Source organism: Geotrypetes seraphini, chromosome 1 (genome assembly GCF_902459505.1).
Source record: "Geotrypetes seraphini chromosome 1, aGeoSer1.1, whole genome shotgun sequence".
Taxonomy (NCBI): Eukaryota; Metazoa; Chordata; class Amphibia; order Gymnophiona; family Dermophiidae; genus Geotrypetes; species Geotrypetes seraphini.
The window spans coordinates 10,031,307-10,047,646 of NC_047084.1; the positions used below are offsets into that span (position 1 = coordinate 10,031,307).

The 16,340-nt window shown below is 41.1% G+C and overlaps 1 protein-coding gene across 1 annotated transcript in view; it reads right to left on the reverse strand.

The window, feature by feature from the left end:
- ADGRV1 (adhesion G protein-coupled receptor V1) overlaps positions 1-16,340 on the reverse strand; it is a 786,618-nt gene that overhangs the window by 512,064 nt on the left and 258,214 nt on the right. The window contains exons 43-47 of the mRNA XM_033919809.1: positions 15,239-15,501; positions 13,003-13,178; positions 8,857-8,981; positions 5,166-5,347; positions 4,929-5,072 (exon numbers count right to left, since the gene is read on the reverse strand). Of these exons, the coding sequence (XP_033775700.1) occupies positions 4,929-5,072; positions 5,166-5,347; positions 8,857-8,981; positions 13,003-13,178; positions 15,239-15,501 (890 nt within the window). The remainder of the gene's footprint in view (positions 1-4,928; positions 5,073-5,165; positions 5,348-8,856; positions 8,982-13,002; positions 13,179-15,238; positions 15,502-16,340) is intronic.

The window sequence follows — 16,340 nt, forward strand, 5'->3', positions numbered from 1 at the left end:
ATGCAATAAAAAATAAAAAAATTAACCAATTTATTATGTACATCTCTAACTTGCAAATAGTGGCTGAGTCCCAACATAATTAATTCACATTTAAATAACAAAAGTCTATTATAACTGCTATCATTGCTTCTCTTCCTGACTGGTATCTGTAACCTCTGTATGTGACATTACTTTCCTTTTGCTGTCACAGCATGTTATCATTCTTGTTCACTTGTTTCAAAATTTCATTTCTTTATTAAAACACGGGTTGCTTTCCTTGGCATCTGAGCTTCTAGCCAAGTTTGAGCCTGCTCCAATCCTGATGATCTGAAGCAACATATGGCCTTCATTCGTGTTCACAAGGGTTTCTTCCCTGCTTAATATTCTTCCTCGTTACTTTAAAAAACTAGCCATCATAGAGATAGTCCTCGGTGTTTACCTGCAATTACACCACTTTCTTTTCCAGAGATAAACAAAAAAAAAAGAGATTTGACATCTATATGTGAACATTTCTTAAGAAAGAACTGAATATTTCATGGGGTGTCCTAATTTTTTCACATGACTGTATATCCAAGGGTACTGAAGGAACAGGGAAAGTCTGGCACTTCCACTATCTGATCTTTCTAATGCTTCTCTATAGTCAGAAATGGTCCCAGAGAACTAGAGAAGGGTGGATGTGGTCCTTCTCCCCATTTGAAGTACTAAATCCAATATGATCCCATCCCACATGGATTCCATTATCAACTGCTGGAACAATTCTCCTTGTAGGGAATCCAGGATCTCCCTACTTCTAGAAGACCCCGCAATAGGGATACCCCAATCAATATCTGGCATGTTAAAATCACCTATTTATAAAACTTCCCCTTTTTTTAGATATATTCTGAATGTCTACTATCCACTTCTTCCTTTTGTGAAGGAGACCTGTATATCAAACCAATGAAAATATATTCACCATTCCCTCTTTCCAAATTGATTCTCTTTCTTGCCCTGCAGATCCTGCAATTATGTGGCTTTAATATGATCTTTAACATATAACACCACTTCCCCTCCTTTTCTTCCTACCCTGTCTTTCCTGAACAGACTACATCCCAGTATAACTACATCCCAGTCATAGTTTTTCATAAACCATATCTCTGTGATCGCCACTATATCCAACTCATCTTCTTCCATCACTGCTTCTAAATCCAGAATTTTGTTTCCCATACTTTGAGCATTAGTATTTTCTGGTTTCCAGACATTGTCCCCTTTTCCCATCCATGTAGTTATTCAGTGATTCACCTGGGGGCTTTGATCACCCTGCCCCATCACTAGTTTAAAGCCCTCTTCAGTAGATTAGCCAGTCTGCCACCAAAGACACTTCTTCCCTTCTTTGATAGATGTTTACCATCCCTGCTCAGCAGCCCTTGGAAAATCATCCCATGCTCCCATGAAAAATCATCCAAAATGCTCTCAATGACACCATCTACATAGCCACACATTCATCTTCAGGATGTGGGCTTCTCTGCCCTGATCTTTACCCTCGACAGGGAGGATGGACGAGAATACCACTTGTGCACCTGACTGCTTCATTTTCTCTCCCAGAGCCACAAAGTCACTTTTCATATGTTTGCAGGGTGCCTGGCAGTATCATTAGTGCCAACATGGATGAGCAGCATCGGATAATAGTCATCAGGCCTGATGAGTCTTGGCAAGCTCTCTGTAACCTCTTGGATTTTGGCACCAGGCAGACAGCATACCTCTCATAACATCATGTCTGGTCTGCAGATGGATGCTTCTGTACCTCTCAGAAGGGAATTGCCAACTACCACTATCTTATGCCTCCTAGTGGTCACAGATCAAGTAATTTTGGGGATCTCAAGCTTTGGTCCTTCCTCTCCTTGGGATGCTCTCATCTTCTCTACTTCCAGGACAGCATACCAGTTCTTCAGTTCAAAGGTAGGAGTAGTCATAGTACCAGTCTTGCAGTGTTCTGTAATTTGAGTTCAGCTGCCTTTCCTCAACACAGCCTCTTCTCCAATGCTGGAAATCTTTGACGCCTCATGAACCATTTCATTGATGTACCTCTCATTCCCACAAATGCTTTTCAGTCTTGCCACCTCCTCTCTTAGTTCCTTTACTTCCTTCATGAGGGATTCAAGCTGAAGACAACTTGCACATGGAACCACTCCCTCTGGCTAGGTAACATTTTCTGTCTGCACAGAGACAGAAGTTGAAACCTGAGCAGCAGCTTTGGTGATACAATGTTTCTCAGCCATACTGTGGTGCAGAAGTACACCTGGAAGAATAAAGGGCAGAAAAATCCTACCAAAGTAATTCCCTGTTCCTGGTTGGATGAAGAGCCTATAAATCAAAAAGCTCTGTCTTGGGGTAGGTGAGAGGGAATTAAATTAACACCAGAGCCTTTCCGCAACAGTAATTTGTACCCTAATCTGACATTATGCCCTGAAATGCAACCTAAAACACTAACCTAGGCTAAAACAATGTTTTGTATTAAATCCTAATAGAGACTCTAAAAGCTATGGGGAGGGTGGGTGGGCAGAGAAAGACAGTAGTTCACAGGTTGCTGTAAAAAAAATATTTTTAATGCTGAGCCTCTACAACCTCTACTCAACTGGTTTTCATTTTGGTTATTAAGAAAAAAAAACAAAAAATCTCATATGTACACTGTGTATGAGGGGGTGCTGAAAAGTTCTCAGCCCAGTCAAGAAGAGAATGATGTGGATATGGTTGAATCAATGATCTGAAACAATGATTTTGTTTCTGCATATTGGCACTTAATGAAATAAGATAACACTCTTTTCAGCTACAGTGCCATAATAATGCTTAGAATTTAATGCTATGCCTCTACAACCTCTGTCTTAGAACCAGGCTGAGAGTTAATCACTAGGCCAGCATTCCTTCCCTCAAGGGTCACCTGTGGAGTCTGATCTCTTAAGAAAGTGTTCAGAGTTCAGTAAGTAGAGAAACTTAGAAACATGACGGCAGATAAAGGCCAAATGGCCTATTTTCCCTTCCGCAGTAACCATTATCTCTTTCTCTCTCTGAGAGATCCCACATGCCTATCCCAGGACCTCTTGAATTCAGACACAGTCTCTATTTCCACCACCTCTTCCTGGAGACTGTTCCACACATCTACCACCCTTTCTGTAAAAAAATTATTTCCTCAGATTACTCCAGAGCCTATCAACCTATGCCCTCTCATTGCAGAGATTCCTTTCAAATGAAAAAGATTCGACTCATGCACATTTATATTACATAGGTATGTAATCCTATTGCAGTTTTTGGAAATTAATTAAGACTACTTTGTTCGATAAGTTTATTACTTAGTGAGTTTTATTATTGAAATTCTATTTTATAAATATTTGTATTTTTTTACTCTATTATTATATTTTGCTGATTGTCCAGCTCTTTTTAGTGTAAACCACCTAGAACTTTTGGTTATGGTGGTATAAAAGAATAAAGTTATTATTATTATCTTTATTATATCTCCCCTCTCCCGCCTTTCCTCCCAAGTATACAGATTGAGATCTATAAGTCTGTCCCCATATGCTTTATCACAAAGACACAATTTTGGTAGCCTTTCTCTGGATTGACTCCACCCTTTTTATATCTTTTTGAAGATGCGGCCTCTAGAATTGTACACAATATTCTAAATGAGGTCTCACCAGAGTCTTATACAGAGGCATCAATACCTCCTTTTTCCTACTGGCCATACCTCTCCCTATGCAACCTAGCATCCTTCTAGCTTTCACCATCAACTTTTCGACCTGTTTGGCCATCTTAAGATCATCACATACAATTACATCCAAGTCTCAATCTTCCGTCATGCACATAAGTTCTTCACCCCCTACACTGTACCGTTCCCTCGGGTTTTTGCAGCCCAGATGCAAATACAGTGGTCATTATAAAAAAGCAAATGGGATCAGACTTAAAGATCTCAATATGTATACACTGGAAGAAAGGAAGAAAAGGGGTGATATGATAGAGACATTTAAATACCTATGTGGCATAAATGCACAGGAGACAACTCTCTTTCAATTGAAAGGAAGCTCTGGAATGAGGGGCATAGGATGAAGGTGAAATGGGATAGCCTTAGAAGTAACATGAAGTAATACTTCTTCATGCAAAGGGAGGAGGTGAAGACTAAACCTGTATCTGACTTAAAGAAAGCTTGAGACAAGTACATAGGATTACTAAGGGAAAGGAAGGGATAGTAGATGGCATGGATGGGCAAATGGCTGCCTTCATGTTTCTCTGTTTCTACATTTCTATAAGTATTTGAAGTATTGTAGCAGACCACCAAAGATGGCCACCCTTATGGATATAAAATCAGTTTGGGGCAGTTTTTCACTATGCTTTTTATCAGTACAATAAGTCAGAATTTTTGAATCAGTTGCATTATATTTCATGCACAGACAGTTAGTTCTCTTTTCATTCAATTAAAATTGAATTATAAATTTTATAGATTTTCATTGATTCTTCTGAACTTTTGAAAAATCATACACAGTTTGAAGGAGTCATATATATATTTAATGTACTATATAATGCAGAGTACTATTTGTTATGCTGGACCTGAAAAAACATAAGAATTGCCAATGGTCCATCGCACCCAGCAGTCCGTTCCCACGGCGGCCCTCAGGTCAAAGACCAGAGCCCTAACTGAGATCAACCGTGCCTGCATACGTTCCGGTTCACCAGGAACTTGTCCAACCTTGTCTTGAATCCCTGGAGGGTGTTTTCCCCTATAACAACCTCTGGAAGAGCATTCCAGTTTTCCACCACTCTCTGGGTGAAGAAGAACTTATGTTTATACTGAATTCCTCCTTGCATATTATTTTTGTAGTAGAGAATAGAAGGATTCTCTGCTGAAATTATAGATTAAAGACTAACCCTTACAAATGTTTCATTTTTAAATATAAAAACCCATATAAGGAACATGAAACTTTTACCAACTGCAGCCTGAGTCCAGGAGTAAACAAGTAGATGCTGCTATTTGATGATGTTTGCTGGGTTCCTCTGTGAGTAATAACTAGGTATTGGGATCCATTAACACCAAACGCCATGCAGCTCTGGGGATTCCGGATTGGTAAATTCTGCAAAAAGACATTTATGGTAAGTCAATAATGGACCTCAACAAATAGTACACCTGTAACTATATGAAATGAGCTAAACTAGGCAGAATTTACCTCCACTGGCATGAATATTCCTTGCCACTGGTAAATAGCTACATATGACACAGAGGAAGGACTATTTAAGGTTGTCCACAGCAGAGCACCATACACAGTCTTTCCAACCTCGAAGAAGCACCAAGTGGAATCAGACTTTCCTGAAAATGTCTGTGTAGTAGACAACAGAGTATTTTCTCCCTCTACAACAACAGAAAAAGGCATCATCAAGTTATTTTGTATTTCTAACTTGTCTTGATATTGACAGCATAGTCTCAGTAAAATACCAAGTCCTACAGCAACAAAGTAGTGTTTTTCTCTGTTTATACTTAGTTGCTGTACTCTTCAGGAAAGGAATAACAAATCTGATGTAGATGAGAATCAGGCAAGCCTCAGCCTGGTTTAACTTTCACAGAAGTCTCTCAGATTTGCAGTAATTGACAGCAAAGGATTCCACTGCATTCTGCTACTACTTAACATTTCTATAATGCTACTAGACATATCCAGTGCTATACCCAGAGACAGAGCTTTTAGTCCATTCAAAACAGACAAACAAGACAAATAAAAAAAATTGGAAGGTGGTGGTCATTTATTTTGGGAATGATTAAAATACTGAACAAGTAAATAAGGGGCTAAGAGTTAAAAACAACCTCAAAAGTGGGCCTTGATCCTGAATCTAAATAGAGCCAGAGACAAAGCATGACACACAGATTCTGGAAGTCTATTCAAGGCATAGAGTGCAGCAAAATGGAAGGAATGAGGTCTGGAGTTGGCAGTGGAGGAGAAGGGTACAGATGAGAACAACTTGCCTTAAAATTTAGTTACTAGGGAATGGAAGAAAGAAGAGATACTGAAGAGCTGTAGAATGAATTCACTTATAAATCAGTAAGAAAAGCTTGAACTTTTATTTGGAAATGAATAGAGAGCTAATGGAGTAATTTAGAAGAGGGGTAATATGAGTGCAGCAACATTGGCAGAAGCAGGGCTGTAGCAAGCTATGTGTGGCAAGGGAGGCAGGGGCTCCAAAATTGTGTCCTGTTCATTGACTTCCATATTTGGTTGTGACACAGTGGGTGGGATAGGAGCTCTAGGGGGTGTGCCGCACAGGATGCATTTCCAGCTCAGTCCTGGGCAAAAGATTACCGTATTTTTCGCTCCATAAGATGCACTTTTTCCCCCCACAAAAGTGGGTAGAAATGTATGTGCAGTGAGAGATTAGATAAGCTGGGCCTGTTCTCCCTTGAAAAGAGGAGACTGAGAGGAGACATGATTGAAACATTCAAGATAATGAAGGGAATAGACTTAGTAGATAAAGGCAGGTTGTTCACCCTCTCCAAGGTAAAGAGAAGGAGAGGGCACTCTCTAAAGTTAAAAGGAGATAGATTCCATACAAACGTAAGGAAGTTCTTCTTCACCCAGAGAGTGGTGAAAAACTGGAACGCTCTTCTGGAGGCTGTCATAGGGGAAAACATCCTCCAGGGATTCAAGACAAAGTTATACAAGTTCCTGTTGAACCGGAATGAACGCAGGTAGGGCCGGTCTCGATTAGGGCACAGGTCTTCTACCTGGGGCCGCCGCATAAGCAGACTGCTGGGAGCGATGGACCACTGGTCTGACCCAGCAGTGGCAATTCTTATGTTCTTATAACACCCCACCCCCGGTACCTTTAAATTCTGGTGGCCCAGCAGTGTATCGGCAGGAGTGAGCTTTCTGCGCTCCTGCCCCTCCCTCGCTGGACGGCTGCCTCCTCATTATCTCAGGGCCAGCGGTGCACAAGGCAGGAGCAAGCTTTTCGCGCTCCAGCCTGGCCCCACACCACTTCCTGAATGGCTGCCGTCAGTTCTCACGAATATAGTTTGATCCTTCGCAATTGGCGCAGATAGAAGGAAGTGGAGACCACCTGCGAGATGTGGGCTCAGAGGGACAGGTGGACATCCAGAATCATTCCAAGACTGCACACCTGGTCCTTTGCAGTTAGGAGGGTGGATTTCCAGAGCAGGCACAGGTTTGTAGGTAGTGAGCTCTAAAAGTTAATCAAGGCTGGGGTTTGGTTCACCTCACAGAATGCAGAATAGGAGGACAAAGAGTGTCCACAGTAGAGGAGAGTATGGTGTCATAGGAAGAAGCTTCTTCATTAACAGACCTGTGTATCATAGTGGATGAGAAGAGAAATGAAACAATGGTAGAGAGAGTGGAATACTGCATATATTTCCAGAATAATGGAAGTATTGCTCTGTTTAATAAGTTGACTATTTGGGTGCATTATTTTTTTTTTGTCACCTTATCTCCTAGAATATATTCAGAGTGCATATTGCCATCAGTAACAGAGGTACTACAAAGAAGGCAGTTGGTATGTCACAGTGGAATCTGTAATAGAAACAGTATTTAAAGGAAAAAATAGATCAAATAATTATGGAAGGCAAGGACTACTATTATAACTGTAGGCACCACCAGAGTTGGAACCCTTCAACCTGTGAAGCAATATCAAAAGGGTATGTTTTTATCAGGCAGGAGCGATGCCCCCCTGCTCCTGCCTTCAACACTGTCTGGATTCTAAATGGTGGTGCCTGATTCCTACAGTGACTTACTTCCAGATATCGGAGCGGGAAAGGAATCGTCAAGATGAGAGGTGGAGGAAAAGGGAAAGCATGTATCTTGGTGAAGAAGGTTCTGGAATGAGGTGGAAGAAATACTGAAGAAACACTAGGGAAAGGAAGAATAGATGCCATTCTCTTCTGCATTTCACTCTTTATCCCGATTCCCTTTCTTTATCTCCCATTCTTAGTGTTCTATTAAGCATACATCCTTGCTCTCTTCCCAAATACATTCTCCTTCCCTAGTGACAATTCCATTTTCAATCACATAGACACATATAAACACAGCTGACCTCTTCTTAGCATCCCTCCCAACCATTCCCACCTTAAGCCCCAAGCCCACCAACCAATATCTCTTGCCAAACTCCTTTCCCTCGCCCAGATAATCCCTACACATCCAGCCTTCCAAGAACAGATTGTAAGCCCACTAAGGACAGAGAAAGTACCTGTATAGAACATGTAAACCACTTTGATTGTACCACAGAAAGGCAGTATATTTCAAGTCCATGACCTCTCATCTCAAGTCAAGTTAATCCTTTAGCCCAGTCAAACTCCTGTGCCAATCCAGAGGAGAAGCAATGCTTTGAATCACTCCCTCTCTCAAGAATTGAACCAAGTTTAATACTGTAATGTTGTATGCATGTGCCAAAGCTCCCATGGCATAAGGGAACAGTAGTCCTAAGTACTGCCACTCTACTTCTCCTCTTGTTGACCCAGACAGAGAAGCCAAGAAGATAAGAGAGCATCAGCAATGATCTGAGGAAGATTAGTAGGGAGAGAAAATGTTGAAAGAAAAGAAAAAGAAAATGAAGGAACAAGATGCTCATTCATGAACCCAGACAGCTGCCACTACCCAGTTCTATTATCCTAAAATTGCAGAAAATCAGAGATCATGGTTATAGTGCAATGCCATTTAGGATCTTGTACTAAATAAATACAAGTTGTTATGAAGTTTAAAAGCTGATAAATATTAACACTCAGTTTCATTATTTAAATGAAGAATAAAATGGATGATTTTTATAAAGCATCTTCAAAGTCACAGAACATGATACAAGTTGAATAAAATTCCAATCCTGAAAGAACAATTACAGCAGACATTTTTAAAAGCCGTAACTTACTTATTCCAAATGCAGTGCCTGATAAAGTCTCCCACTCCACACTCACAGACAAGTTAAGCCCATTGCTTCGAGATACTTTCAAATAAATTGTCCGGTTGCCTTCCTCGACTGTCAAAGAACTTGTCCTGAAAAAAATAAGGAATTTCTCTTTTGTGATGTTTTATTGACATTATCAAATTTCTGTACTTATTGAAAAGGATTTATAATACCCTCATCATCATATTAGGGCATATAGTAAACAAACATACATAAAATTACAAGCAATATTAAAAACAAACATTGGCCTATAAAGGGCATAAAGGACTTTTCACAACACATGCTCACCATCAATAAAATTAATTTATAACAATAACCTTATAAAGCTTCATCCCATCAATAAAATGCTTTAAACCAGATACAATAGGGAAAATGCAAATGCTGACCTTTAAGGCAAAGATAACTGAAAACCCCAAGAGAATAATAAAGTTTTTGATAGCTTCTTAAAAACAGATATGCCAGTCACGTGTCTAATGTCAGCAGGCAGTCTTGAATGATCCAGCAATGGAAAAAGAACAGTTTATGCTTCTGGCAAAACTGGGGCAATTTTATAAATTGGTATCTCAGTTTAGTTACACCAATGCTGTGCTCATAGGGCCTGATTCTCTAAAGAATGCTGATTTCAATGGCCGCCTAAGAAGCAGCTGCCAATCATGCATCAGTGTCCTATAGAGAATCGTGTCTACTTTTACTAACAGACGCCTTAAATGTAGGCCAGCATTTTACAGGCCTACATTTAAGGTGTCTGTCTCACACCTATGGAGATGCGTAGGGATACCGAAGGCCACTTCAGTAGGCATGTGACATACACCTACAATGTAGGCATCCTTCCTTGTCTGCATTAAAAAAACAAACAAACAAACATGCGTCCCGGTTGGCTGCGAGATGTTGGTAGGATGCCTGTTTGGAGAATCAGCCCCTTAGTGTCAATTCTAAAACGGCACCTTGTTGTCAAAAGGGGTAGAGTATGGCACAGTGGTTAAAGCTACAGCCTCAGCACCCTGAGGTTGTGCGTTTAAACCCATGCTGCTCCTTGTGACCCTGGGCAAGTCACTTAATCCACCCTCAATGCCTCAGATGCATTAGATCAGGGGTGTCAAAGTCCTTCCTCGCGGGCCACAATCCAGTTGGTTTTCAGGATTTCCTCAATGAATATGAATGAGATCTATTAACATACAATGAAAGCAGTGCATGCAAATAGATCTCATGCATATTCATTGGGGAAATCCTGAAAACCTGACTGGATTGCGGCCCTCGAGGAGGGACTTTGACACCCCTGCATTAGATAGATCATGAACCTGCTAGGACAGGCAGGACTTGAGTACTGAATAAAGTCATGTAAACGGTTCTGAGCAATGTAGCTATTGATGCATCCTCTTATACTATGAAGGGCAAGTGTAAGTTGGCCCTTCTATATTTACCAAGTGACACACTTAATTTATAATATTCTATAAGCTACAAATGTAATTGGGAAGGAAAGGGGACTTGTAAACCACCTTTTTGTGGCTTTGGCATTTCAAAGCTGACATTCAAAGCAGTGGGCACTAGAAGATTGAGTGATTTGCCCGAGGTCACAAGGAACAATACTGGGATTTGATCTCACAACCTATGGGTGCAAAGACAGCAGCTCTACCAGTGAGCCACACCTTTCCCAGGGTCATGGCCCACATGTACGCCCCTGTTGAAGTTAGATGCTATGACACATAGAATAGTGCTTAGTGCACACAGGTGCCTAACTGTAAATCAGTGGCACTTTGAGAAAGCATAAAGAGTTACCAGAGGAAGTGAAGATCCCTTCAGAATGAAAAGCAGACAGTCGGGGAACGGCTGGACAAGAGCTGTAAATTCTGGAAGAAGAAAGGAACTTTCCCACAAAAAAATCCAGCTTTGAGATGTAAGATGGAGTATGTTGGAATTCTGAAAACTGTACTAACTCCATGTAATGTTAGCCAAAAACTTACTGCCTTTAAAAGTGAAGACGTACTAGACGTAATCTAGAAGCTGCATTGACCACCCCATGGGAAACAATCTGCATCCTAATTGTTATCAGATAAAGCTCACATTCCTAAAGAGAGCTTCAGGGATGATTCCAACAGCCACATAGCATTTGCTACTCTGTGGGTTTGGGAGAATAGGTAACTTGTTCCTGGTTAGAAGGAGTCACACAGCTCTTCCTGCCAGTTTGAGGGACTGTCTAGCAGGTGCCATGAGAAGATGGTGACCTGAGAAATATGTGCAAGAAGCTTTGAAACTTGCAGTCTCTGGCATACTAGAAAGAGAAAAGACAGTTCAAGAATCAATTCTATAGTGCTACCAGACACACACAGCACTGCATAGAGGCACAAAGAATAAGAAACCTCTAAACCTACATATTCACCCTTCAGAGACACCGAGAGAGACAAGAAGATACCCATATGAAACACAGGGTACTCTCATGACGCTGACATCACTGTACAGCAATTTGCCTTCTGCCGACCCATAATGGCAAAAAACCGAGATTGGGCGGCTGAGCAAAGGGCAGAATCTCTTTCTTAAGCACCGTGAGGCATAACAGTACAGTTGCAATTAAAGTACAGTGGTACCTTGGATTACGAGCATAATCCATTCCAGGAGCATGCTCATAATCCAAAATTCTCGTTTATCAAAGCGAGTTTCCCCATAGGGAATAATGGAAACTCGCTTTGATGCGTTCCACCCCCCCCCCCCCCCCGAGAACCGGCATTGCTCCCCTCGAAGGCCCCCCCCCTGCGATCAGGCACTCCCCCCTGAAATCCGGCACCCCCCTGCCTCGAATCGGCACCCCCCCTGCCATGATCCGACCCCCCCTAAGTGTGCACAATCATAGATCATATGCGTTAAGGTGCCCTCCTGCAAATTACAAGACCAACATATGGGAGAAAGACCAGTTGAGATTTTTGCAATCTTAATTGGGGTCCAGTGAGTTCTATGCAACAGAAAGAACAAAGACTGAAGAATGCTGGCAGATCAAGAGGATTTAAAAAAATTTTTCCAGACAGCCTGCCAAGTTTCATCCTCTAATGCTAGTCCCAAGTCTCTATTCCATGCATTCATCACCTTCGACAGGGACTAAGTCGAAGACTTTCTCAATAGGATATACCAGCTCAAGGCGACTCCTTTTTTATTTTTATTAATTAACGATGTTTGAGAGATCAGTGTCGGAGTAGTTCCCAATTTCCTCACATCCGGATAAAGAGCAATCAAGCAATGTCTCAGCTGTATCCAACGGTATTGTTGATGAGGGGGCAAGTGGTAACGAGTGTGAAGGTCCTCAAAGGACATCCATTGGAAGTTCTTTATTAAATCTTGAAGAGTCCAAATGCCATAATTCTGCCACAACTTCCAATCAAGTGATCTGTCCTGTATCTTGATATGTGCTGACTACTGCTGGATGCAGTACTCAAGGTGAGGAAGCACCATGGCCCGGTATCTTTTTGAAGGTGCCATCTCCAAAATTATACACTATATTCTAAATGAGGACTCACCAGTCTTATACAGAGGCATCAATACCTCCTTTTCCTACTGGCCATACCTCTCCCTATGCACCCTAGCAACCTTCTAGCTTTTGCCATTGTCTTTTCAACCTGTTTGGCCACCTTAAGATCATCACATGCTATCACACCCAAGTGCCACTCCTCTTTCGTGTACAAAAGTTCTTCACCCCCTGAACCAGTGTCTTGCAAACTTTGCGAAGCAGTGGCACACTAAACTGGTGGCTATGACTCGAGGGCATCCAGAAGTGAGCAGACTTCAATGCAATGACATCATACACATGTATGGCATATTATATTTTCCTCTCCTTTTGTGTTTTCCTTTCCCCTTCTCTTTTCTATACATACATTGTATTTCTTCCCCTTCTTGTCACACGTGCAATGTTATATTTCTTATGTAATTATTGTACACCGCCTAGATTTTCTTAGATAAGTGGTTTATCAAAACCTTAATAAACTTGAAACTTGTAACATCTTCTGTTTACTTAGAGACCTGCAACTTGACTAGAGGTACCAAAACCATTATACACAATTGTAACACATCTGAGCATACAGTATTCCTACCAAAATGTAGCCATTGCCATATGAGTTCACTTTATACCTGTTAGCTGCTGGGAATATACTAAAAAGACCTTGTGGAGCTTGGTTCTGTAGGACTGTTATCCTAGTTTGAACTTTATTGCCCAGTCTAGCTCCTCCAGTTGGGTTGTACAGTGCAACAACAAAATGTTCATCCAGTTCTGGCTCTTCATCCAAGATAGCAGTAATGTGCAGTGTCTGGGGGAGAAGGAGGGATGGACACTTGATAACCAGTAAATGGAATGTAGAAAAGTCATTTGGACCCATGCAATATATTCATAACACTGGACAACAAAGTTTTTGCTTCTTCAACACTTTTGGGTATATCTTAAAGATTTTTAGCTACTGATCATGAAAATCATGTTTAAAATTATGTATTAAATACCATTTTCACAAAAAAGTACATTTTTACAATTCCTTGTTATACTTCCAGGCTAATGCAATTAATAATTAATAACCAACACCAAGATTAAGGAAGGCATTTTTGTCAGTCTACAAATCAGACACATCATCAATGATTAGAGATTTGAAGATCTGCTAGTTGGGCCAGAGAAAATTGGCTGGAAAGTATTCAAGGATGTCACTGAGAAATTTCTTGGCAGTTACTGAGATGGATAACCTGGACATACTGGCCTCACTTGTGTATGCTGGACACTACAGACATTTTTAACCTGTATTTTCCCATAGCCTAAACCAGCTTTCCTTTCAGATGGAACAGCCTGTACCTTGCTGTCTGTGAACACATGTATCCTTTGAAATGCTAACCTAGCTGGCCTTTGCTGCAAAGTTCCTGTCTCCATTCCCTACTGGGAGGATACTTCTCCAAGGTTCTGCTGAGCTGTTATCAGTGCTGTATGACTTCACATATGCAAGGCACCCTGAAAAGCCATAAAACATTTATAACAAGCAACAATCCCTGCAGGATGATGGGGGAGTAGAGAGATGAAGAAGCCTTGTACCAAGACAGAAGCTATGGGAACCAGGCACAGATGGGGTGCTGAAAGGTCACCCTTGCCAACTTTCTGCATAAGACTCAGCGTTGTAAAACCACAAATCAGTATCTCCAAGGTGATAAGGATCTCAGAGCTGGAGGAAGAAAGTTCACGAAGAATTCTCTGTTTCTGCTCGGGCCCCCCTCCTGGGGGGTGGGGGGTGGGAAGTGAGAGAGGCGTAGACTGGGGGGAGGAATAGTTAGGTATACATTTTTGTACCAATAGGGAGGTACATGACCAGAGTTCGGGGATGTGCTTTTTGGAACAAAGGAAGAATTTCTCTGTATAAAAAAATGTGCATTACAGGTAGAGCCAGAGAGATTCACTTGCTTATGCTGCGGGGATGTGCTAGCCCCCTACTAGGCATATGAGTGTAAGTTCTACTCTCCATTGCATATTCTGAACTGACAATATATTTCTTTCTGCTATGCCTTTGCTGCGTAATTTTGTAAGTCTTTATACTAACAATAAAAATATTGTCTGTTTTGGAAAATACAATGCTGTCTCGTAGTCATTCCAATGAAGTAAAATAAGTGGCATTACTTCATTACAGAGCATCAAACTATATTCAACTGGTTGATAAACTTCTTGGAGCAGTGGTGTTGCATTGTCGGTGGGGAGGGGACCATTATCAAGGGAGCTTTTTTATTTTTTTTTATGGGGCAGATATTGTGTATGTGTAACACATGCACAATATCTGTGCCATTAAAAAAAAAAACCCAAAAAAGTCCCAATAGCCGAGTGACAGGAGGCTGCTTTGAGGCTTCCCCTGCCACTCAGCTGTTTGTGCTTCCCCAAACTGGCTCTGCGCATGTGTCAAAGTCACTCTCAGAGCAACTGGACAATCGGGATTACAGTGAACCTCCGTGCAAATCATCTGCTCAAACGGTCAAAAAATCAGCCAACAGCAACTCACATGGTCTTAGCATGTGTTTAGTGCATCTAGCCCTGAATGGGTGAACACCAGGTTAAGCATGTGACCTGCCAGGTGGGTAGGTTAAAAAATATATGGTGGAGAAAGCCTAAGTCAAACATCTGAGAAAGCAAATCAGAGGACTTGGATTGCTCCATATCATCTTCACAAACCCTTTACCATCCCTAATTTGTGCCTGCTAAGTATTCACCCTGAAGTCTACAAACCACAACAAAGCTGCAAGCCAGGAGTCTGAAACTTAACTCGTTAATAGTGAGCCTTAGTATGGTTGTACAGATCCAAATAATAATAAATTTTAGTTTTTGCTGCCTTGTTCATGCCAAGCATTTTACCTTAAATCGGACTCCTTCTTCAAAGACAATATATCCTTGTGATGGCATTAGGTCACCAGATGCATCTGAAGAATTTGCTCCTGTCACCAGAAACTGAACAGTCACAGTGCCAAATATCCCCTGAGGTGGCTCTCTTATAATTAGCAACTGTGCAACACTTTCCGACAAGTACAGAGCAGTTGGTTCCCGCACCAGAATTGGCTCACTATTGTTGAACGATAAGATTCCATGGCCATCATCATTAGCAAGGATGGTTACTGTGACTAATGGAACAGAAAAATATTGCAAATAAATTTTATTTTATTATCACCTCTGTATATCTTCAATTATCCTGTCTTTCTCACACATAAATACAAGGATAAGGAAAAACAAACACAGGTATATGCAGCATAGGTATAATTATTAATGTCCCCTTTTACGAAGTTGATTACCATGGCAGCCAGCAGCAATCACAACGTAGCCCATTGAGAATTAATGGGCTTTGGCGCCATTGTCGCACAGCTTTCTAACATCATTATTTATTTATTGATTCAATATTCTATACTATTTTCCCAGGGGAGCTCAGAATGGTTTACATGAATTTATTCAGGTACTCAAGCAATGGAGGGAAGTATATAAATATGTCACTTTATTTCAGAAAAAAGTCAGAGAATACATGACTGAAAAAATCTATAGAAAAATTAATGGGCTGACCCCTTTATTCTGTATACTGAGGCCTCAATTCATGCACAAATATGTGAGCACTGCGCACAACTTGATTATTTAACAAGCCAATCCGTGCTGATAATTGCCAATTAACATACAATTTTTGGGGCACTAGTTAGAATTTATACACATGACTTTCGAAGCATATTCTATAAAGAAGTGCGTGTCAATTCTAGTGCGCAGATTTCAGAAGGAGGTTTGACAAGAAGAGGAGCATGGGTGGGTCGTTGGTGATCCTAACAATTAGGCGCACTGTTATAGAATATGCCCAATCCATACACAACTTAGGCACAGGCCTAACCTAAATGTTAGATGAGCAGATAGATGCAATGTGTGATTCTACAAACTGCGCCTAACTCCAGAGGTGGTATATAAAATTGCACTAAGTGCAGATCCT